This window comes from Dreissena polymorpha, chromosome 1 (assembly GCF_020536995.1).
Source record: "Dreissena polymorpha isolate Duluth1 chromosome 1, UMN_Dpol_1.0, whole genome shotgun sequence".
Classification (NCBI taxonomy): domain Eukaryota; kingdom Metazoa; phylum Mollusca; class Bivalvia; order Myida; family Dreissenidae; genus Dreissena; species Dreissena polymorpha.
Window position 1 is genome coordinate 100,044,903 of NC_068355.1, and position 25,143 is coordinate 100,070,045.

The 25,143-nt window shown below is 36.5% G+C and overlaps 1 protein-coding gene across 2 annotated transcripts in view; it reads right to left on the reverse strand.

The window, feature by feature from the left end:
- Positions 1 to 12,203: 12,203 nt before the first annotated feature.
- LOC127842531 (uncharacterized) overlaps positions 12,204 to 25,143 on the reverse strand; it is a 33,252-nt gene continuing 20,312 nt past the window's right edge. For both annotated transcript variants that reach the window (XM_052372071.1, XM_052372078.1), the window contains exons 9-13: positions 23,314 to 23,438; positions 19,961 to 20,021; positions 19,506 to 19,574; positions 18,776 to 19,326; positions 12,204 to 18,221 (exon numbers count right to left, since the gene is read on the reverse strand). In XM_052372071.1, coding sequence (XP_052228031.1) covers positions 18,171 to 18,221; positions 18,776 to 19,326; positions 19,506 to 19,574; positions 19,961 to 20,021; positions 23,314 to 23,438 — 857 coding nt within the window. In that variant the 3' untranslated portion in view covers positions 12,204 to 18,170. The remainder of the gene's footprint in view (positions 18,222 to 18,775; positions 19,327 to 19,505; positions 19,575 to 19,960; positions 20,022 to 23,313; positions 23,439 to 25,143) is intronic.

Sequence of the window (25,143 nt, forward strand, 5' to 3'; positions counted from 1 at the left end):
CACCATTGATAAATGAACATATTGAGCCCCTCCGTCGGCATCTTAATTGCCAATCTCGATGTGTATATTTAGGCCATAAAAAATACTTGTATTAACGCACATGAAATTGTGATTATACAATTAAAATGGAAATTTGTGCAAAATTATATAAAGTTGTAGAGAATTGGTTATAAATACAGGACTAGGATATCTAATCACAGTGGTCTAGTGGTAAGATGCTGGTCTAGGGGTCGGGAGGTCCCTGGTTCAAATCCAGCCCAGGGCATTTGATTTTTTTTAGCAAAAAATCAATCCCACGCTTGTTCCTCTCCACCCAGGTGTATAAATGGGTACGTGTGAGGGAAATAAGTCAATTGGGTAGCGGATCCGTGGTCTAGTGGTAACACACTGGCTTCACAATCCAGAGATCGCTGGTTCGATCCCCCGCTGCACCTTACCTACTAACTCGTCTTTCGCATGAGACGTTAAACCGATGTGCAGTGTACTAAGTGCTATACACCGGGCACTAAAAAGACCCAGGGTCACCTCTGGAACGGGGTGTCTCCTGTATCTTGCACTATCCCCCGTAACAAACTAACACGTCTTTCTGGGAGCGATGGCCATATGGGAGACAATCCCGGTGCACTCGATAAAAAACAACAACAACAAATAAGTCAATGTGTCGTGGCTGCCTTGTGCGCCATATGTAAACGGACGACTTAAATCCCAGTGATCGGGGGGTTAATGTTGAAGTCGGCTGAAGATACATATCGAAGCAGACTATAAACCGCACCTTTAACCTTTAATCGAACCGCTTTATTTAAAAGAGTATACAATTAAGCGTTCAACATATGCAGCATTACTTGACCACTCGCAAGCGGCAAACAAAGGATCATGTATAACAAGAAATATCTTTAAAAAAGATAAACGGCGTTGATAGTTCAATGAATGAGATCAATGATAGCGAATGTCTTTTTCTGTGCAGTTCATAGCTGCATCACACGCAGTAAGGGATGTAACGCGGAGTTTTCGCGGCTTATTTTACATTATTACATATTGCTGGTCATAAACCTTTAGTTACAAAACAGAAAAGAAGAATGGAAGTTAAATTAAAACATACGAGTCAACCGGCCACACGCGAAGTATCCGTATTTATAGGCGCGTTCTTCGAACAAATCTGTTTTAGTGGTTTGTCGGACATTGCTATATGATTCAATTATTAACAGTTTCGAGAATCATCGCGCTCATGCTTAATACAATAGTCAATATGGTGGAATAATTATTGTTAAATTAATCTAAAATAATATTTATCATTGTATTGTTGAAAACACATTAATAATCTATTATTGACATATCATAATTATATTGCTGAATATCTTCATTTAACATATTTCTGGTCTAAAGAAAATTCCAGGTCACCTAGTTCACGGATAGAGTCTTTATTATATAACGATTATTTTACTGGCTGCGTACTCCGGTGATGAACTGTATATAAACTCTGACTTTCACACACTGGCCGCGAATTGACCCGAAACCTCGCTGGTTGAAATGCAATGCATTAAAGTGAGGCCTCGCTTCCGCTGCTCTTTATACTTTTACATGGTAACATGTTGACATGAATATGGAAGTAAGTACTAAATATGAGAACATAGCCTTAAGTATAAACGCTTTTGCGCTGGTAATTCTCTGAAAATAAAAGGTGCACGCACAAACTGTATTTATGTCGAGAATTGATTGTAAAACTGTTCTATCCATTGAGCCTTTTCATTAGAGATAAATTGTTTCATGCAGTAAAACAGTGTTACAATAACGCGGATATGTTTCCAATGTTCTGGTGTTATACTCAAATCAGCCAATGGAATAAATGAAGTGTATTCATTCGAACCTAGCCGCGGGAAATTTTATTTGAATATTATTGGACACTTACAAAGGTCAGGTCAGGTGAAAAGCTGGCTTAATACAGCTTACGCCGGACACATACAAATAGAATGTCGTAAAATTCGAATTAACGTTTCATTTAAGATCATGACGTTGAGTACAATTCGTAAAATGTGACCAAGAGGTTGGCATAAATAAGGACATGGATTATTTTCATGATGGTGACGGTTGATGTTGATGTATCTGCTTCATAAAATAGCATTGGCTTCACGATGGTATTGAGGAGCCTGATCCTAGTGGTGGTGCCACTCAATCTCGCTGGATCTCCAGATGTTCCTCATCTCATGGAATGCTTCTCGTTCTTTTTCGATTGCTTGTACGAACGTCTGCATCCGTTCGTCCATGACTGTCCACGATGTACCCGAGAAAGTTGAACATTTCCATCTCCTACTGTGCATCGCCATAGACTTCAATTGGTGTGTTGTTGGATGCGTTGGTCTTGAACACAAGGCTCTTTCGGCTCTTTCATATATTGTTGATTTTGAAGCCCAGTCTAGATGAGTTATCCGCATAGATGTTGGACATTTCCTGGATCTGTTGTTGGGTGTGAGATAGAAGATACCTTGCAAATTAGGCAAAACAACGAGCCCAACCGATCGACTGGACCTACTCGTCATCGATAAGACCCGATTCAAGCATGAAATCTTCAGGAGTAAAGACACACCTTCGCGTTGGACCAATGAAATTACTCGTGTGTTTAAAATGTCGGCCAGTTGAAATGTATGTAAAAAAGGTTTCAAACGGCGCTGGACAGTTAGCTTTGATTCATAATGTAACGACAAGAACGTTAAGAGTTTTTTTTTCATACGTTTTATTGAATTATGGTACTGAGGTCCGTGAACTTTGCTGGGAAAATGCCATTTACTCCGTGAAGATTTCAGTCTTGGATCGGGTCTGATCGATGACGAGTAGGTCACACGGGTTGTGTTTCGTGTTATTTCTTAAAATTTGACCCAGCATTTGTAAAAATATTAAAAGATACATGTATGTACATTTCCAGAAAGGAAATTCATTTATGCGTTAAATAAGACCATGTTTATATAACAGAACAAAACAGGACATAATAGTTTATTGTGACTTAAGCATTTGTACAGCTCATCGTCATAAACATACATATACAATAACATATATTATATGATAGTGAATATTTTTTTCAGAGAAGTTGATTTTTCGTTATAATTTGATTATTTCTCAATCAAAATGATGTTTTTACTAGTAAATATCATAGCCACACGCTAACCACCTGTGGATTCAACATAGTCTATTAACTTTATATGCGAAAATGAGAAATCTTAAATTCAGAAAAGGATCGTCTTTGCATCGCTTGCCAATTCCTCAAAGAATTATCACTTTTCTATGGCGAAATAGAGTTAAATTACTGAATGCATATATTGTAATTACTAGTATTCAATTTTCTTGCGGAAATTTTGCGACATCCATGACGTCAAATCAAAAGCCGTCGACATCGCAAATTAACGTATCGTCAGCGTTAAGGCGAATACTCTAAATGAATTGGTCGGAGCAGATGTATAATGCTGCCGAAGGACTGAATACTTTCGAAAACTAAAATTCATTTGCTAATTTAATGAAACGCACGTGCCGGCGCAATTCGTGATGACGCGCTCTGCATTAAATAATCCAATGAAAACAATCGATAGTTGTCACTCAGGATACATTAATTAAAAAAAAATTCTGTAAAATGTTGAGATAGTAAGTACGAGGGTCAGCCCCAAAGCATCTAGGGTGTTTCAACCATTTTCAAAGTACTTGACAAATTTACTTGACACTGTTTCCATTCATCGTTTTACCAAATGCTTTTACCATGTGCGATTGCATGGGGAAAATGTTGAAGTTGCTATGGAATCAGGGAACGCACACTTATTTCGCATATAATCGGCCGGTGCAGGACAGGGAAAATGAAGTCGTAACCACAACGTTTTAATTGGAATAATATCATACAGTGTACTTTTCTGTCAAGCTTCGTAAACAGTGAGCTTGTTGATTAAGGTCTTATAATAAAGATTGAAATTCACGTATTTTGCGTTTTTTCGAAAAAAAAGATATTCTTAATTAATTACGACAGGTTAACGTTGATAAAACATATTAGTAAAATAAATACGATAATAAAACCGTTAACAGAGATTTAATTTATTATTGTTTACTTATTTATTTATTTATTTTTTTTATTATTTTTTTTATTTCTGTATTTCAGGTTGGTATGTTTGGTGTTACCGATTGTTATGGCACTAGCAAAGGGCTGGAGGACGTGCGGGTTAAAGGGACCGTCAACCAGATTGACGAAAAAAAAGAAAAGTTCTAAAATACCGTATTTCATTGCCTGAAAAAGTTGTTAAGTTTTCATATTTTTAATACATTCGGTTATGCAATTTTACTGGGTTTGTGTACCAGGTAACTACCAGTTAACTATAAATAACGCAAGTAGATTTGTTACGAAAGATTTTGGTACGAAAATACAACAGTATTAGATTTTGTGGTTTTTGCCTAAACTTTATACAGTGATATCTAACCTTTTGGAAAATCAGCAAAGTGCGAGCAAACGAGGTGAAAATACGTTTAAAATAAGCGCAAAGACTAAAAAGTTAAATCGAAATATCGTTAAATTTTGTGAATAAATGTGTTTCTGGTGGATAACAACCACAACTTACCTGAATATTGCTCATGATCACACGTAAAACTGCTTTTTGAGAGCGAATGGAAAATGCGTCACGAATTCTGAACAGTAAACAGTAGGGTGTCGTTATTATATTACCGCGAGGATACTGCGAGAATACAGATGCCAACTATAATATGTAAAACAAATAATTTTTTAACAAGCGCTTGTGATTTGTCAGGATAATAATAACAATAAGATATTGAAAAAAATCAAAGCAAATAAATTCGAACGAAATGGGAGATTCGGGCAATACATTATAGACGGGTTATGTTTACCAAATGTTATGTGTGGTAAAGACTGCCACTATCTGTAGTGAACCAGGCTATGGCTTATACCCACTGAAGTTCGGGTAAAAGGAAACAAGATGAGTATTCAGTGGAGATAATTGAGTAATGACTTAATTCTGGAACTGTCTATATGTAGCGGAGAAAAACATATAATGCGGGAATATTTAGTGCGATTCGCTACACGATTATGATGTCATTAGTATTCTTTTTCCTAAGGTATGTATTCATATGTGTGATTTAGCATATGTCAATGTGTTTTTGATTTTTTCAAGGTATTAAATAGCATCGCGAAAATATATGTCGCATGACAATTTTTTTTAATATGCATCCCCTATGCCTATTGTTTTATCTTAATTTCCATATGTATGATCGGTCAACGCCCGCTACGCAGGCTTTTGCCCGTAATAATTGTAAAAAATATGGTATTTTAGAACTTTTCTTTTTGTCTTCAATCTGGTTGACGGTCGTTTTAATGTCCGATACAAAGTATAGGATCATGTTCGAAGTGGAATCGAAAGGGACGTTTCATATACCAGTTGCAAAAAGGACACCCTTAGAACGATCTGCACTGTGAAGTTTTCTAAGATACAGAGTTTTTTCTATTGAAAATAATCAACTATACTATTTATAAGGGAAAAGAGCTCCTGTGTGAATCAAAATGCAGCAAAGTAATAACCCATAATTACCATAAAAGTAAAGGCATAGGTGTGAGAACATTATATCATCTGTTAAAACGAAGTTTGGGTTGATATTGTTCTAAAACTAAGCACTTTTATACTCCATTCAACGGGTAAATAGGATGTTTAGAGATTTACATGTAGTAGGTAAGACACTGTCTCCGCGCTTGTATCAATGCCCTAGTCGGTTCGGTGACGTGAGAGTATCGCCCATCAGTGTTCGAAAGATTATCGCAATATCTGGCTCTGGCAGTGGACTGGTCCAGGCGATTCGTATGTCGGACATTCCATGTGGGTAAATGCAATGCTATTTCTGCGTTTAGCTACTTTATTCGGCTGCTAAACGGTAGAAGGAATTTGGTATAGACGGCAACGGCGCAATTAATTAATGCATAGCGTTATAACTGAAGCAATGGACAATCATAAAACATAATAACTGAATACACAATATGTGCTACCATTCTATTTTATCACTATGAAAAATAATATGAAAGTGTGTATTTGTTCACATAATGTGTTCGCAAAAACTACTTGTGATATAGCCAATTAAATTTACGGCTTTTCATAACATGACGCTTTTTGGAAAGATAGTAATTAAATAGTTTGTGTTGGTTCACTGTTTATTGCTTACAATATGTAGAAACATGCAGTTATTTGTTGTTTTTCAATTTAGTGCAATATAAAAACAAAATGTTTCGTTATTTTGTGTTCTGTTGATTTTCCTTGCAATAGACTTTAATATCTTGAATAATATATTATCCCACCCTATACCTTGTTTTCAATGTAATACAAAGATTACGTATTTGAATACACATGTGTAATAAACATTTTAAGCGTTTTCATTGGCTACAGATTCATTAACTAACCAATCGCATGGTTTTATTTTGGTGAAATGAAGTCGTCAACATGAAATATTGTCCGAGAGTAAACAAGTTTGAGATCTATCAGCATTTGTTTGGTCAATTAAGATGTATTTTATTAAGTTTAAAAGAATGTGATAAAAACGATCTGACACTAGTTGTCATTCCATACCATATTTTATTAAACTCGTCCAGGAAATTAGTCAGTAAGCTCACCAGAGGCTCGCTTACTTACAACATTTCTGAACTCGTTTAATAAATCAAAGCGCTGAAGGCACTGTAGGTGTTCGCTGTTGTAAAATGTCGTCCTTGATTAGCTTGTGCGAATTGCACAGGCTAATCAGTATGCACAGGCTAATCTTATTTGACCTGCATTAAGCCCCGTTTTCCCTGAAAGCAGCCAATATGAACAGACTTTAATGATAAACACCAGACTGGCCAATCTCCTCTTACAAGCTGTTAAACACTATTAGTCATATAAACTCTCTGCAGTGTACCAGAGGTGTACTATAAATAGGCAAATGTGCTGGTTATCTTTCCTAGCAGACGTTCATAGCATTTGTCCACTCTCTTACACTGCGGTTCATCACATTCACATGTATTTGAGGCACGAACGACAACTCCGCTGGAAGAATGGCATTTGTCGTCTGCTACAACAGGCAGTGATTGTCTTTCCATACCGTACCTAAGGCTTTTAGGCACATACTGATTTGCAAAATATGGTCTGTAACATTAGTGTGAGCTAACGCTTACACAAAAAATGGTATGAAAAGACCATTCCTGTCATATAATATATATTTAAAAGTAAATCCGGCCATTTTCGTGTTTGGTTAGTTTAAAGATTCAAAAAGGATCGGGCATCTATTAAAACACAATTATTGTGTACGGAGGATGATATTTGACACTGTTTCATACCAAATACTTATATATTCACACAGGTTAAGGAAATAACTAACAGAAAGCTAAGTTCACTGATAAACGGGGATGATGTATTTTTTCACTAGATTGATACACTGCAGCGAGCCATTGAATCGGCGACATTGAATATGCTGCCTATAATTATGTTGAGCATTATTTGACGGCAACGATATTGAAACAAGAGGTCCTGAAATGCCCAAAGTCGCTCACCTGAGACACAAAGTAACTGACCTGTTCTGTTCAGCCCAAGATGTCATTAGAACAAATGTTCTGGCCAACTTTAATAAAGTGTGAACAACAAATGTAACTTTTCGAGTTCTAACACGGTTTTAATATAGCCATATACGGATATATTCCCCGCTCCTTGGTGGCCACGTTTTTCAACAGACCGTAACCATTTTCGAACCCATCCAAAATATCATTTAAACAAATGTTCTGACCAAGTTTCATGAAGAGTGAACAATAAATGTAACTTATGAGTGTTAACAAGGTTTTACTAAAGCCATGTTAGGAAAAATGCCCCGCCCCCTGGTGGCCACGTTTGTCAACCAACCGGAACCATTTTCGAACTTTTTTAAGATATCATTGGGAAGAATCTTCTGACTAAGTTTCATGAAGACCGGGCAATACATATGGCCTGTATAGTGTTAACTAGGTTTTACTATAGCCATATAAGGCAAAATGCTCCACCCGCTGGTGCCCATGTTTTTTCAACCAACCGGAACCATTTTCGAACTCGTTCAAGATATCACGGGGAATAATCTTCTGACAAAGTTTCATAATGATCGGACAATAAAAGGTAAAGGTCTTTTTTATTATAGTGTCACCCCTATTGAAAGGGCCAGCCAATTTGGCTTATGAGACACGTTTGCGTGTCACTATGCCTGGCGCCAGGCGGATAGAAGTCGGTAACCATTCATTTTAACTAGCTCGCGGCTCACGAACCGGCCATTTCGGAACAAGTCCCATGACAAACAACCATCCTTCGACGAACGCTCCCCCATGGGACTCGAACCGTCGACCTCCCGATCCCGAGGCGGACGCCTTATCCACGAAATGAAATGACAATAAATGTGGCCTCTAGGGTATTAACAAATTTTAATATAGACATGTAAGGAAAAAATTTCCACCCCCTGCACCCGATTGTATAAACAGTTAAACCGGCGGTTAACCACATACCGGCGGTTAAAAGTCGGTAACTTGTTGGTTACTGGTCGGTAAGCGTTTGTATAAAATTGGGTAAGTTATACCGATCGGTTAAAACCCAGTTAAAACATACCCTGCTTCTCTAGGTGGGTAAGTACAAGTAACCGAGAGATAACTTACACAAAATGGCCGAGTCGCGCGACATTATAAAAGCTAACCATCGACAACCTTGAACATTTCGACAAGTTAACAGACAATTGCAGCGACTGACACTTTATTTGACTTAATTTACAGGGCGATACGTTTTCCGACTTCGGACGACGAATTTAAGGACGCGCAGAACGTGATTTTTTATATAATGTTATGGATATGCCGTGTGTGATCCGATGCATCAATGGCGCCCATGTTAAACTCATTTCTCCGAAAACCGTAAACGACAGAAGAACAAACAAAAAACAAAACACTGTAGTGCCAGTGCCACGCCCCCCTGCAGAGTGGTACCCGGCTTGCGTCGCTCATGTGACGGGACCATGCTGCATGATGTGGAGCCAATGGGATGGACGCAGATGCCTGATGGGATGACCATGCTCTCTTGCTACCGTGTCCGCGGACGTGTGCAGACGTGTTTCCTGAGGTGAGTATTTCCAGGAGCATAAGTGTGAGCCGGTTTGTATTAGCCTGTGTAGATGAGCCTGTGTATGTGAGCCTGTGACGTGTAAGTATTAGCGTGTGACTTAGTGTCTTGCCCGGGAGGTTTAGCCTGTGCGCGCGGTAAGTATTCCCAGAGGATCAGTGGCGTGTAGCCGAAGACGATAGCGGACGAGTGTTTCCCTCGAAGTGTGTACTGCCGAGGACGACGTCTGCCATCCTGACAAGGCTTCCAGTCGACGACCATGTGAGTTGTCTAGTATAGTGTCATTGCTAGCGGTTGTGTAATTGTAGAAGAAACCCACTGAAGAGCTAACCGAAAGAAACACCACAACACGTTCGAACTAGTATCTTACCTTTAATAATCCTTTAAAATCCATAAATAATCCATTTAACTCAATAATTGACGATTTTGCATCTAGGGTCTTTAATAATTATTTAAGCATAGTTAAATAAAGACCCTTGTGCCATCCTATATTCTAACTATTTTCAAATGAGTTTATGAACTCGATAAACTTTCTTTTTCGTCACACGCTACGTCACGTACTCTACATTACTGCTGTTCAAATGAACCGGAGCAGTTTAACAAATAATAGCCGTTGGTAAACTCGGTTACATTTGCAGATTTCTGCATACAAACATATGTTTAAACTTACACAATGTTTTATTTGTCTATGGTAAATGCGCTAACTGTACACGAAAATAATTTAATATATAAGTAAATAAAGAATGAAAAACATTCCATTACACAACAGATAAATGAGTCGTTAATACCCGTGTAAAAAATGGGACATTCCGAATTCCAGTGTGGTGCTATTTTTATCATCTTATACTTTACACATCTCTATGCCTAACATGAATTTAATCGGAAAGTAAATTTTGCAGATTATTTATGAATTGTGCGATATTTGTATGGCTTGTTGTACATTCTAAAAATGTCAAAAGTATATGCACGGATTATAAACAATGCACATTGCACGAAATAAGGAAAATGTGATAAATTGACAATTGAAATGCGTCGATATACAGTGCATGTACGTGTGAAATAAGTCGCGTTTATAATAAATCGTCAAAAAGTCTCGCACTTTTCTCAATTTGAATATGCAATATTGGACTACAGACAGAGTGATTTTCGGATGTAATTTGATGTTAAGGATATACTCAGCGTTGTGCTTTGAATGTGTAAACATCGTTCTTTGGCGAAAGATATTATTTTATAACGCAGTCATATGAAAACGGGTTATAAGCAAAATTAAAAGAATAGGCTAGCATGTTACGACGACCATGAATATGTTACATCATTTAAAAAACAAGATAATTAGGCGTCTTATCAAGAACTCTCGCAGTTGGAAGCACCAGGGATTCCGCTAAATGAGGCAAATCCCGACATCAAGATATTTTTTTCCCTGGTCTGTGACATATGTTCGTAAACATTTTGAAAAATTTGATGTCGTCATACTTAAAATGTACACTTTATTTTATTGTAAAAGCATTTGTAAATGAATTTGATAAAAAAAATACATGACGCTGTTTATTTTATTTTTTTTGTTAACGAAATCGAAGCGTGACACTTCGCGCGAAAATTACGTCATTAGAAAATGCATTGTGGGAATGTTTTGGTTAAATTTACCGTTGGTTAAATTCCACTATGCGCGGTTTAGTTACTTTGCGGTATTTCGTGTTTATACAATCGAGTTACCTTGACGGTTACTACACCTGAATAAACGCAAACTTACCAAGGTTTAAAAGCTACCGAGCGGTAACTTAAACCAGCATTTATACAATTGGGTGCTGGTGGCTATGTATTTCAACCAACCGGAACCATTTTATAACTCGTTCAAGATATCATTGGTAAAAATCTTCTGACCAAATTTCATGAAGATCGGAAATAAATGTTGCCTTTAGAGTGTAAAAAGGTTTAACAATATCCATATAAGGACAAAAAATGCCCCATCCCCCTAGCGGTCATGTTTTTAAATTATCCGGAACCAATTTTCGACTCGTCCAAGATTTCATTAGCATAAGTATTCTGTCCAAATTTCATGAAGTTTAGACAATAAGAGTGTTAACAAGGCAAATGTTGACGCCGCACAGCGCACGACGGACAAAAGCTCTCCATGCGCACATACTAACTAAAAACTGACCATTCTGGTGGAAGTCGGTCCGATGAACCTCGTCGGGTAATCTAGATCTAACCTTACAGTTTTAGTTTTTGTACTTCAACTTTTCATTTGATCTTGACTTACAAAGGTGTGCGACATTTATCGTTCATGTAGCGACATATATCGGCAGTTGAAATTTTGCGACATTTATCGTTTAAGTTGCGACAAATATCGTCATTAGGATTTGTGACATGTATCGTTCCTTGCGACATTTATCGTCAACGTTGCGACAAATCTCGTAGCCTGTGACATATAACGGCGATGCGACATTTAACGGCGCTACAATGTTATTAATGGAAATTGATATATTAAAAGAAAATTGCAGGTATTTTCACCGTTCATTATGGCATACAGTAAAGAATCTCTTTATCTTTACCTTATCGCATTATATAACAAATGCCATTTTTCAATCAATGATGCCGTGTTCTTTCTTTCACTACAAACGACCCCGTCCGGTATACATTTTCGTTAACACCTAGGACAATACATAATGAATGTGCAGGGCGCTCAATCTTTTTCTTATAGCGTTTTGCTAAAAAAGCACGGACGAGTTTAATTATTGGACCATCTGACATTTAATTTTCAGCGCAAGCAACAAAGCATGCACCCATCATGTCCTTAATCCAGAGATCGCGCATACCCGGTACATTGATTAGATCTAGGAACCAGACAGTTTATATTAAAAATTGTGTACCTCTATAATCGTGATGATTTCATCGTCTAGTAGTAGCCATAATCGCCTTGCGACCATATTTTATTTAAATCTGAAGTTATTTGAAGTAGTTTTAAAATAAGTAATCAAAATAGTTTTTATGTGGTTTCTTTGATAGGCATATTATTATTAGTTTCAGAGATTTTACTGCCCTCACTTTTTCATAACAAACAAGCAATTGAAGTCAAAAGGAATACATTCATGTGTTTTATAAACATGCATTTAATGTGTACATTTATAGTTAACAATTACAAAACTTTTAGTTATCGACAGCACATATAAGTAATACAAAACTCGCGTAAAGAAAATAACTAGGTATGAACAGATCGTTTATTATAAACAGGTGTTGTAAAAAGCAACCGAGGGACTTTTTTCTATGTACGTTATTCTCTACACCGATCTTTACGAGTATATCAGTTCTGTTTTGTTTGGTTTTTATAAAAAAGGAACTGTGTTTGGCAATAATCGCTTTTTGTATTTGAGCTATAAATAACAACTGATGGTTGTGTTTATCAATGAATAGTATATCATTGGATAGACAGATTGGTGTCAAAGATAGTAGATGTTACCTATAACAACACTTTCACAAATGGGAGAAGTTCAATTTAACCAGAATGTTGTAACAGATGGTAGATGTTCAATCTAACCAGAGTAATGCCACAGAAGGTAGATGTTCCTTTAAACCAGAATAGTGCCATGTATGCAATGTTCAATTTAACCAGAAAATTGCCACAGACAGTTGATGTTACATTACATCAGAATGGTGCCACAAATTGTAGATGTTCAATGTAACAAGACTGGTGCCACAGATGGTATATGTTCAATTTAAACAGAATAATGCCTCATATAGTAGATGTTACATTTAACCCCAATGGTGCCACTTACAGTAGATGTTCAATTTAACCAGAATAATGCCACGGATGGTGGATGTTTCATAAAACCAGAATAATGTCACAGATGGTATGAAGTCAATTAAACCAAAATGGTTTCACAGATGGTAGATGTTCAAATAAACCACTGATAGATGTTCGATTTAACCAGAAATGTTTTCACAGATAGTAGATGTAAAATTAACCATAATGGTGTCACTGTAGGTAATATTTAATTTAAACAGAATGTTGCCACAGATAGGCATGTTCAATTAAATCAGTATGGTGCCACAGTTTTTAATTTAACCAGAATGGTGCCACAGATGGTAGATGTTCAATTGAACCACAATGGTGCCACAGATGGTAGATGTTCAATTTAGCCAGAATAATGCCACACATGGTAATGTTCAATATAACCAGAATAGTGCCATGTATGGTTAATTTTAAATTTAACCAGAATAATGCCCCAGATGGTAGATGCTCCATTAAACCAGAATATTGCAACAGTTGGTAGATATTCAATTTAGCCAAATATGGTGCAGCAGATCGTAGATGTTAAATTGAACCAGAATGGTGACACAGATGGTAGATATTCAATTGAACCAGAATAGTGTCACAGATGGTAGATGTTAAATTGAACCAGAATGGTGCCACAGATGGTAGATATTCAATTGAACCAGAATGGTGCCACAGTTGGTAGATGTTCCATTGAACCAGAATGGTGCCACAGTAGGTAGATGTTAAATTTGCCAGAATGGAGCCACAGATGGCAGATGTTCAGTTTAGCCAGAATGGTGCAGAAGATCGTTGATGTTCAATTGAACAAGAATAGAGTCACAGATGATAGATAATCAATTGAACCAGAATGGTGCCACAGATGGTAGATGTTTCATTGAACCAGAATGGTGCCACAGCTGGTAGATTTTCAATTAATCAGAATGGTGCCACAGATGGTAGATGTTCAATTGAACCAGAATGGTGCCATAGATGGTAGATGTTAAATTAAACCAGAATAGCGCCACAGTTGGTAGATGTTCAATTTAGCCAGAATAATGCCACAGATGGTAATGTTCTATAAAACCAGAATGGTGCCATGTATGGTAAATGTTCAATTGAACCAGAATAATGCCACAGATGGTAGATGTTCCATTAAACCAGAGTGTTAAAACAGATGGTAGATGTTCAATTTAGCTCAAATAGTGCCGCAGATTGTAGATGTTCAATTGAACCAGAATAGTGTCACAGATGGTAGATGTTCAATTGAACCAGAATAGTGTCACAGATGGTAGATGTTCAATTGAACCAGAATAGTGTCACAGATGGTAGATGTTCAATTGAACCAGAATGGTGTCACAGATGGTAGATGTTCAATTGAACCAGAATAGTGTCACAGATGGTAGATGTTCCATTGAACCAGAATGGTGCCACAGATGGTAGATGTTCAATTAATCAGTATGGCACTACATATGGTAGATGTTCAATGGAACCAGAATAATGCCACAGATTGAAGATGTTCAATTTAACCAGAATAATTCCACACAATAGATGTTCAATTGAACCAGAATGGTGCCACAGATGGTAGATTGTACATTAACTAGTACATGTATTGTGTATCATGTAGTAATATTTAATTAAAAACACAGATGGTTATGTTAAATTTAATCAGTATAGTGTCCCAGCTGGTAATGTTCAAATGAACCAGAATAATGCCACAGATAGTTGATGTTCAATTAAGCTGAATGGTGCGAAAAAGAGTAGATGTTCAATTTTACTAAAGTGGTGCCACAGATGGTGTTTATTTTACAAATAACCAAGAATGCTGTCGCATGTGGTAGATGTTCAATTAACCAAGAATGCTGTCATATATGGAAGATGTTAAAGTGACCAGAATGGTGTCAGAGATTTTAGTTGTTCAAATTACCAGAATGGTGTCACTGGTAGTAACTTTTCAATTAACCAGAATGGTGTCCCAATTGGAAGACTGTCAATTAAGGAGAATAGTGGCATAGATGGTAGATGTTTAATGTTTGAGGGAGTAGCAAACAATTAACACAATCTAACAATGGCATGTCATGCTAGTAAAGTCCATTCTAGACTACCCTATGCACCATATACCCAGTCTTAATTTAACATTATACCATACAGAACAGATATTTTACATGCGGATTAAGCATTACAGCTCATTGTCAAAAAACAATTAGGCAATTATAAGTACACAATAAACATGCTTCAAAATAACAACAACATTTAATGCATTTTTACAATTATATTATTTTTTGTGATAATGTAAAACTATGATGATAGAGGAGGCTCTACCTGTTAAAATAAAGTTAAGTACAGAACTAAGCCAGAAGACACATATACAACACTAGATATCTTACAGTCATGACTAGTATTGAATAAAATAAATGTAAAATGATATACATGTATACTGACCATTAACTACACTTCCTATCATCACATGAGCTGTGCTTCATGAAAATCGGGCTTAATGCATGGGCTTTAAGAGTTGTGCCAGATCAGCATGTGCAGTCTGCACAGGCTAATAAAAGACAACACTTTCCTCTTTTGTGGAATGTTTAGTTTCAAATAATTCCCTTTCATAAGAAAATCCAGTCGAAGCAGAAAGTGTTTACCCTGATTAGCAGGTGCAGACTGCACAGGCTAATCTGGGACAACACTACAAATATGCATTAACCCTTTCAGTGCGGGAACCGAATTATGATGGCCTTTGCAAACAGTTTGGATCCAGATCAGACGCCACAGAACGTGGTGTCTCATCAGATTCCAAACTGTTTGCTATTCTGATAATATTCTTTGAAAAAAATCGAAGAAAATGCTAACTTTAGAAATTCAGCAGACAACATTTTAGCAGACGACAAATTTCCCAGCATGCAGAGGGTTAAGTACAATTTACCCAGAGTGAGGTTCATTTGTGTATATTTTCAACCAGATAACATTTCTTACACTCATTTTTGGAATGTTTTAGATCTTAGGATGGCCACAGAGATTTACATAAAAATTGCTGCTCAATGTTTCAAAATACAAATTATTGCCACAAAAAGCCCTTCTACACTTTTATAAGTCATTGATATATGATTATTTAAAATCAATCCCATTTTACTCTAAATCTGATACAAAAATATATAATTACAAAATATTGAGCACCATTTTTTTTATGAGTACAGAACTTTTGTTTGAATAAATAAATTAACATATAAAAACAATTTTAGTTTGAACACATGATTTGGTTGAAACATGTTTGCCTCATTTATAAACAACTATGTGTATCATAAATAGTGTATTCACTACATAATGTACATAAAATGATGTAAATTTTAAAATTACACAGGAACAACAATCCAGTGAACACTTACAAATAAACTATTTGCTGCTTTTCAAATAGAAAAAAATAACAATAAATGCTTGAATAAGCAGAATAAATGTCTTTACCTAATCATTACTCCAAAAGTATGGGATCAGTGATCTAGAGATAGAATACTGCAGGCTCCAACATCCAGAACTCCCTGCTACACCTACTTATCTCGTCATTTGCAAGAGACGTTTAACACATGTGTTGTGTTTTATTTGGTTTAGAAAGGTTCCAAGAGCATGGGCTGCTGCTATATTCTTTCAGTACAGTATAAATGCTAAAATATGTACCTCAACGTGATCTATTAGAATATAAGCCAACACATATATCACCAAATTGGTGCAAAAAGGTATCATGTTACATTGAAATTAGAAGGTACCTTTTTGTACCAATTTGGCGATATGTGCTAATTTGAGGAAACTTTTATAAAGCAAGCTTCATGCCTGATATTCAATAAGGACTTATTGAGAGCAAACTTTCATTGAACTGCAGTATTTTTTAATCTATAGAGTATAGATGTTGTTTTCCATGTATTGTTTTGATTGCCCGTAGAACAGAAAAAATGTTGGTACAGTGTAATTGCTTTGGTAAGTATTACGGTATTTGTTAAATCTGTTAAATCAAATGCAGCCTAAGATTTTACAAATAACAACAACCATTCATAAACGCATGTTGTTTTCAAATAAAACTGGTTATTTCTTCCTAAATTTCAACCCTACAATCCATAATTTAAACGAAACATATAGATCCTCATTTTAAGCATCAGATGTAAAACTAATTTCATAATATGAATTTTACATTTAAAACTTAAAGGACAGAATTAGTCAATCAAAATAAGCTGTCTATTTTAGTTTAACAGTTAGATATATTGAATTGTAATAACAAAGGCTCTTCAATTACGTTCTTTCCAATTAACTTGTATATTGAATAATTAGTAAGATTTTTTAAGTGAATGGTCATTTATTTATCGTTCTCTTAGCCCCTGGAAGCCAAGAGATGGGGGGCACTATTACGTTTCCACATAAGTTATTTATAAATGTTAGGCAAAAAGACAAATTTTCACAAATAAATAAGAAAAGTACATATGCACAATAATAAATATAAATCACAGTCTAAAATACATGAATATGAAGCAAATATTAACATAAAATAGTTCCTACAGGTACTATCTCAAGAAAATATACCATCAATAGCGCAATAAGTATGAAGAATATTTCCTGATGTCAGAAGCATGTGCTTGCAATAATAAGAAAGTAATATACCGTATATTCATCATAAAAATTTGTTTTTGTAAATGCTGAAACACAGGATCTAAACAAGGCGTTCCATTTACATGTAACAATGCCCACATCATGTATGTTCCACTGAGCACTGTGGACTGGTTTGTTGAACACTGGCTCCAATCCGTTTTGTGGTTTGTTGAACACTGGCTCCAATCCGTTTTGTGGTTTGTTGAACACTGGCTCCAATCCGTTTTGCCAGAGGATACGTTATGCCTCATTCTGGGCAAATCTGGGCTTAATGCAAGTGTGTAGAGTGTCATCCCAGAGTTGAACAGGCTAATCAGGGAGGACACTTTGAGCTTTCATGTAATTTTCTATTTAACTCTTTCAGTGCGGGAACCGAATTTTGAAGGCCTGTGCAAACAGTTTGGATCCAGATGAGACGCCACAGAACGTGGCGTCTCATCAGGATCCAAACTGTTTGCTATTCTGATAGTATTCTTTGAAAAAAATCGAAGAAAATGCTAATTTTAGAAATTTAGCAGACAACATTTTAGCAGACGACAAATTTCCCAGCATGCAAAGGGTTAAAGGAAGTTTTTTCTTAACAAAATACAGTCGATGCAGATGTGTCAGCCTTGATTAGCCTGTGCAGACTGCATAGTTAAATCTGGGACATCATTTAACATACATGCAATAAGCCTCTAACTGCCATCACCATTAAGATCTCGTTTACGTGGATATGGTACCGGTGACTACAAGATACAAATTATAAGTCTGTTAACATATATTGCAAAAAGAATCATTTGATCAAAATTGATCAAAAAGACATAGAACAAAATTAGTTAAGCAAAAATACTAAAAAAAACTTCTCAATTTTTTAAAGCATTCACCCTTGAACACTATAGTACATAACATTTCTGGTTTTAGTAGCTTGATTATTTGTCACATCATGAATTGTAAGAATCTTAACGGCATACACATTTCAGTAGTGAATAAAAATATAATACATTTTAGGTTTTACTAGACTTTTGTCTTTCACGTACATCAATGCATATGCATCAAAACTTTAATTTTTGCTTATTAACAATAAAAGATGATAAACTGAAAAATTGTGTGTATAACAAAATACACAAATACTTGAAAAAGACTAAAATACCATGCATGCTCTAGCTCCCACTCTTATAGTTTTGTAACAAGAAAAGAAGAGATTTTAGCATGGGATATTTTTAAATTATAACATTAGATATGTCATAAAGGTATATTGATATTATAAAAAAAAAAGAAAAAAATAATTTAAATCACTTACTGTGTTTTCATCCATTTTAATATCAGGGTATAACTTATGGGTGACAGTGTTTCCACTGGAATGCTCTGTCTCCTCTCGACCTTTGTTAACCTGCCGCAAAATTCTTTCATTCCCTGCACCAGAACCAGCCTCCTGCACAATGTGAACAGTGCTAGTGTGCACAATGGCGTCCGACGCTGCCCTTTCTCGGGTTGCCATGGCAGAAGAGTCATCACTAGGCAAGCTTCCATTGGATCCCCGTCGAATGAAAACCTCACTACTAGAACTGATCAACCGCATCGAATTGTTCACAGAATTATAAGAGGGAAGGTCAAGGTCAGAAGCAGCACTTCCTGACCTTGACCCACTGTTGCTGCTGCCAGGTCTGCTATACCCCCGGATGGATGTTATCTGTTCAGGGCAACTGTGGCGCCCCTTTGCCATTGGCAGGGCGGGTCTTTGAGGTGCGGACATGTCTGGGCGGTCAATGGAGGACCGTGAAGAGTTGATCAGGCCCACTGTGTTCTGGGCTGGAACGGCAACGGTGTAGGGAGGGGGCGGGTCTGACGCCACTACAATGTACACCCTAATTTGAATTTGAAGAGAAACCAAAGGTCCTACATTGCTAATGCTCTCAATCTGAATTGTACAATGGATTCACCTAAGAAGTTCCATACAGAGAGGTGTTATCTTTCTCTTTTGTTGTATCTTACTGGTTTGTAAAAAACAAATTAAAATTGAACATACTTACCATTTGAAGGTGTGTATGATTTTATCTTGTCTTTTACTGTGTCAACTATGTGACGGGTTGTAGCTGCACCTGAAAATATAGTGGTAATGGTTCTATAGTACTGGTTCTTCCCAGGAAACGGACTCGAAAGTGTCCATATCTGCCTATAATACTCAAAAGAGCGTTTGGCAGTAAATAGATAGATAGATTGTATTTTAACAAAAGCAGACAACAGATCAGAGTTGTAGATTACAGTAGCATAATTAATGCATTTACAGCCATAATTGACACAGTTGAAACCTAAGTCCAATAGTCTTAGCAAGAGTTATTAGTAAAGCTTGTCACAGTAGTTATGAATAAGAAATTGAAATTAAAATGCACGATAAAATGTCAAAGTTCAAGTCTAAAAATGTTTTATCTCTTTAGTATTTTATATAAGATCCGACAGTTTCTCACTCAACACTTGATGTACATACCTGAGTATGGAATGGCCTCCAGCTCCTGACCATGGACATCTGGTAGCTGGATGATCACATTCTGAAAGACAATTACTACAGACTTGGGCCTGTATGCACAAATCTCCTAAGAAATATCTAAACTTGTAATTAAGAGAAAAGTTTCAGATCAAATTTTCAAATGAATAGTTTTTTGCTTAAATAATATAAAATACTTTGGGATCATTTATTCAAAACATGTATATGTTTAAAAGCATCTAAACGCTATTTTACTTAATAAAAATGTAATAAGCCTTTCTAGCTTATTTTCATTTCACTTTCATTTTTTGAGTGGCCAAAGGCTAAAAATGTATACACTTGTGTATATGTAAATGCCTATGCAGTCATTGTAATATGAGGAATACATTTCTAAAGCTTGAACAAGATTCCTCTTGCAATTTCTGTGAAACTAGGCTACCAAAATCAAGCTCAAAGACCTGAAACAATAAGAATAGCTTGCTTGTTTAAAAAATTTAATAAAACTAGAGCTTTGTCACAGATGTGACGAATACGCCCACATGCATACATGCCATAATTTTTCAGACCAATTCCGGGACATTGAGTTAAATTGTCCGGGACTTTTGCCGATTTTCCGGGACATGTATAAAATATAGCGATATTTAAAGACATGCATTTTTGGTACGTTTTTTTTTTGTTTCGCATCGTTAATTGCAAAAGTTCAAAAGCCTATCCGAAATACACCTGGTCTATTAACGTCAAATTAAACATTACTACTTCCGCTACTAGATACAAGCCACGTGTTTTCAGTGTAAGCGTTCTAAACATAGATGGTTACCTCACTGCGTTATTGTTATTAAGACCGGTGTGTAACGCGTAGTTGTTGATACGCCTTTATTCATTTATAACATTTATATAATAAAAATACAACAATACAGTACCGTTAGATCGTCAACTCAAATCAATTCACAATACATACAAGTTACAACCAATCACAAATAAACTGCTTTTAATTTTTTACTCAGCGATGTTGGACTTCAGATGTGTGAACAACTATCCTTTGCCCTTACGCAGCTGGAATAATGACGTAGTAGATAAAAGTCAATTAACAACCACATTAAACAATGCTGCCTTTTCGGTTTGACCGCGAACGTGAGACAATCGATATGATAACAGGACCCCTGTTAATTGATCGATTTTGACACGTAGCGTAGTCTGCCGGGTAGGCATTGTCATGGAGACGCTGCAGATATACACAGATTCGAGGTGCAGTTAAGCGTAACATAAGTTACATGTATATATGGATTTTGTACATTCCGGGACATTTGACAGATTTCCGGGACAGCGGGACAAGTTCTTCATTTCCGAGACTGTCCCGGACAATCCGGGACGTATGGCATGTATGCCCACATGCCGCATTTACACAGAATATTTTGCATGTTGTCATCACAAAAAACAGCTGACACCATGCGCAATGTTTAAAACGCACTAAGTGATCCCATGACCTAGTTTTTGACCCGGCATAGCCATGTTCAAACTTGACCTACACATCATCTAGATACAACCTCTGACCAAGTGTGGTGAAGATCGGATGAAAACTACTTGAATTAGAGAGCAGACACTATGCTGAATGTGTATAACGTACTAAGTGTCCCCTTGACCTAGTTTTGATCTGGCATGGCCCATGTTTGAACTTTGCCTTAAGATCACCTAGATAAAACTTCTGGCCAACTTTGGTGAAGATCAGATGAAGACTACTTGAATTAGAGGCGGAAACCATGCTAAATGTTAAAAAACACACTAAGTGACCCTGTGACCTAGTTTTTGGCCCAACACGGCCCATGTTCAAACTTGGCGTAGAGATCATCTAGATACAACTTCTGACCAAGTTTGGTGAAGATATTGGATAAAAACTACTTGAATTAGAGAGCGGACACCTTGCTGGATGTTTAAAACGCACAAAGTAACCCAATGACCTAGTTTTTGACCCGGCATGACCCATATTCAAACTTGACCTAGACATCATCTAGATACAACTTCTGACCAAGTTTGGTGAAGAATGGATGAAAACTACTTAAATTAGAGAGCTGACACCATGCTCAATGTTTAAAATGCACTTAGTGACCCCGTGACCTAGTTTTTGATCTGCATGACCCATGTTTGAACTTGGCCTAGACATCATCTAGATACAATTTCTGACCAAGTTTGGTGAAGCTCGGATGAAAACTACTTGAATTAGAGAGCGGACATCATGCTCAATGTTTAAAGTGCACTAAGTGACCCTGTGACCTAGTTTTTGACCCTGCATGACCCATATTCGAACTTGACCTAGACATCATCTAGATACAACATCTGACCAAGTTTGGTGAAGATCGGATGAAAACAACTTGAATTAGAGAGCGGACACTTTATACGGACCGACAGACAGACAGATAGACAAACAGACAGACCGACAAACCGACAGACAGACAGACAGACAGACAGACAGACAGACAGACAGACAGACAGACAGACAGACAGACAGACAGACAGACAGACAGACAGACAGACAGACAGACAGACAGACCGACCGACCGACCGACCGACCGACCAACCAACAAGCTCATTCCCATATACCCCCCTAAACTTCGTTTGTGGGGGTATAAAAATTCTTGTTTTGGCTTTTTAAAAAGGTATTAACATGAAAATGTCAAAGTCAAATACAATGTGAGACTTAAACTTCAGCCCGGACAATAACCCATTGTCTTAACTTAATGTTAGCTCTATACTTTGCTTTATTTAGCAAATGCTCATAATATTATGGTCATTATTTTAAGAATGCTATTTATTTGAATGTGACATCATACGAAATGAATAGAAGCAGCAAAAACCCGTGCTAACATGGAAAACCTCTGTCATTGCTGTTTTTTTGTAATTTCTATGCCCCCGGATCGAATGATCAGGGGTATATTGTTTTTGGCCTGTTTGTCATTGTGTGTGTCTGTCACTAAACTTTAACCTTGGTAATAACTTTTGCAATATTAAAGATAGCAAATTGATATTTGGCATGCATGTTTATCTCATGGAGCTGCACATTTTGAGTGGTGGAAAGGTCAAGGTTATCATTCAAGGTCAAAGGTCAAATATATAGCTTCAAAGCGGCGCAGTAGGGGGCATTGTGTTTCACAAACACAGCTCTTGTTACATTTGTTCATGTCATTTACAGGATGATTCTCGGATAAATAGAATATCAAGTGAGTTTTGGATGGAGAAGAAGTTTATGGGCAAGTCTAGCCTCACATCATTCTCAGCCTCGCTTGATAAATTGTATCTTTATCCAAGCAACATTTGCTCATCTATAATCATTTGTTAATTCTACAATTGCAGCAATGGCATACCCTCTGTGCACTGAAGATTAGCCCAGCCTTGTGTCCCATCTCAACATAGGCTCCTGCCATCTTCAGCAGACCTTCCTTCAGACGGATCAGTTTCACAGCCTCATTCTCTTTCTCACTATCGATCACTGGCAACAATCAATATTTGAACTTAATGTAAAATAATCATACAAGAATAAGTATTTAAATAAATACTTATAAAAAAAAACATTCCCCAAAGAATCAAATCATGTGAAAGATTTGTTAAATTCTCCTAAACCATATCACCTTACAAAAGAAACATTTCTTAAAACATTATACTTTTCTTTCAATTTTATCATAAATTTGTGAAAATTAAGGTTTTGAAAGATGCAGAATATGCGAAAATCACAATGCCACTGTTCAAAAGTGTCAAGTTTATAGCAGTTCCCTGTACCAGTAATGAGCCTACAGCTATTCACAGTTGTCCACCTAAGGAGACTGTGTGTATTTCAAATTTTGTGAGGTTTTTACCGCGTCTGAGGCTGCATTATGAGTGGACCCATGGGAGGGTGTCCCAGCACTCCTTCTTAATAAACTAACAAGACTCAAGAAAGATGGAACAAATTGGAGTTCTTTAAAAGAGTATTGGAGTTTTGTAAAGGGTATTGGAGTTTTGTAAAGGGTAGGAGTTCTGTAAAGGGTATTGGAATTTTGTAAAGAGGTAGGAATTTTGTAAAGGACATTCGAGTGTAAAAGAGTATTGGATTTAAAAAAAGAGTTTTGGAGTTTTGTAAAGGGTAGGACTTTTGTAAAGGTTATTCTAGTTTTGCAAAGGGTCTTGAGTTTGTAAAGGGTATTGGAGTTTTCTGAAGGGCATTTTCAGAGCTTTAGATTGAGCTAACACCTGAACTTTCTGAGAGTTATTTACACCATTAAAAAGTGTATTTGGCACACATAAACTTTTTACTTAAAATGCTTTTTAAGTATATTGTATATACATGAAATGAACAGAGATGGTCAAGACTTACACTCTGGCTGAGCAATATATTGTATATGAAATGAACAGAGATGGGCAAGACTTACACTCTGGCTGAGCAATATATTGTATATACATGAAATGAACAGAGATGGGCAAGACTTACACTCTAGCTGAGCAATATATTGTATATACATGAAATGAACAGAGATGGGCAAGACTTACACTCTAGCTGAGCAATATATTGCATATACATGAAATGAACAGAGATGGGCAAGACTTACACTCTAGCTGAGCAATATATTGTATATACATGAAATGAACAGAGATGGGCAAGACTTACACTCTAGCTGAGCAATATATTGTATATACATGAAATGAACAGAGATGAGCAAGACTTACACTCTAGCTGAGCAATATATTGTATATACATGAAATGAACAGAGATGGGCAATATATTGTATATACATGAAATGAACAGAGATGGGCAAGACTTACACTCTAGCTGAGCAATATATTGTATATACATTAAATAAAAAGAGATGGGAAAGACTTACACTCTAGCTGAGCAATATATTGTATATACATGAAATGAACAGAGATGGGCAAGACTTACACTCTAGGTGAGCAATATATTGTATATACATGAAATGAACAGAGATGGGCAAGACTTACACTCTAGCTGAGCAATATATTGTATATACATGATATGAACAGAGATGGGCAAGACTTACACTCTGGCTGAGCAATATATTGTATATACATGAAATGAACAGAGATGGGCAAGACTTACACTCTGGCTGAGCAATATATTGTATATGAAATGAACAGAGATGGGCAAGACTTACACTCTGGCTGAGCAATATATTGTATATACATTAAATGAACAGAGATGG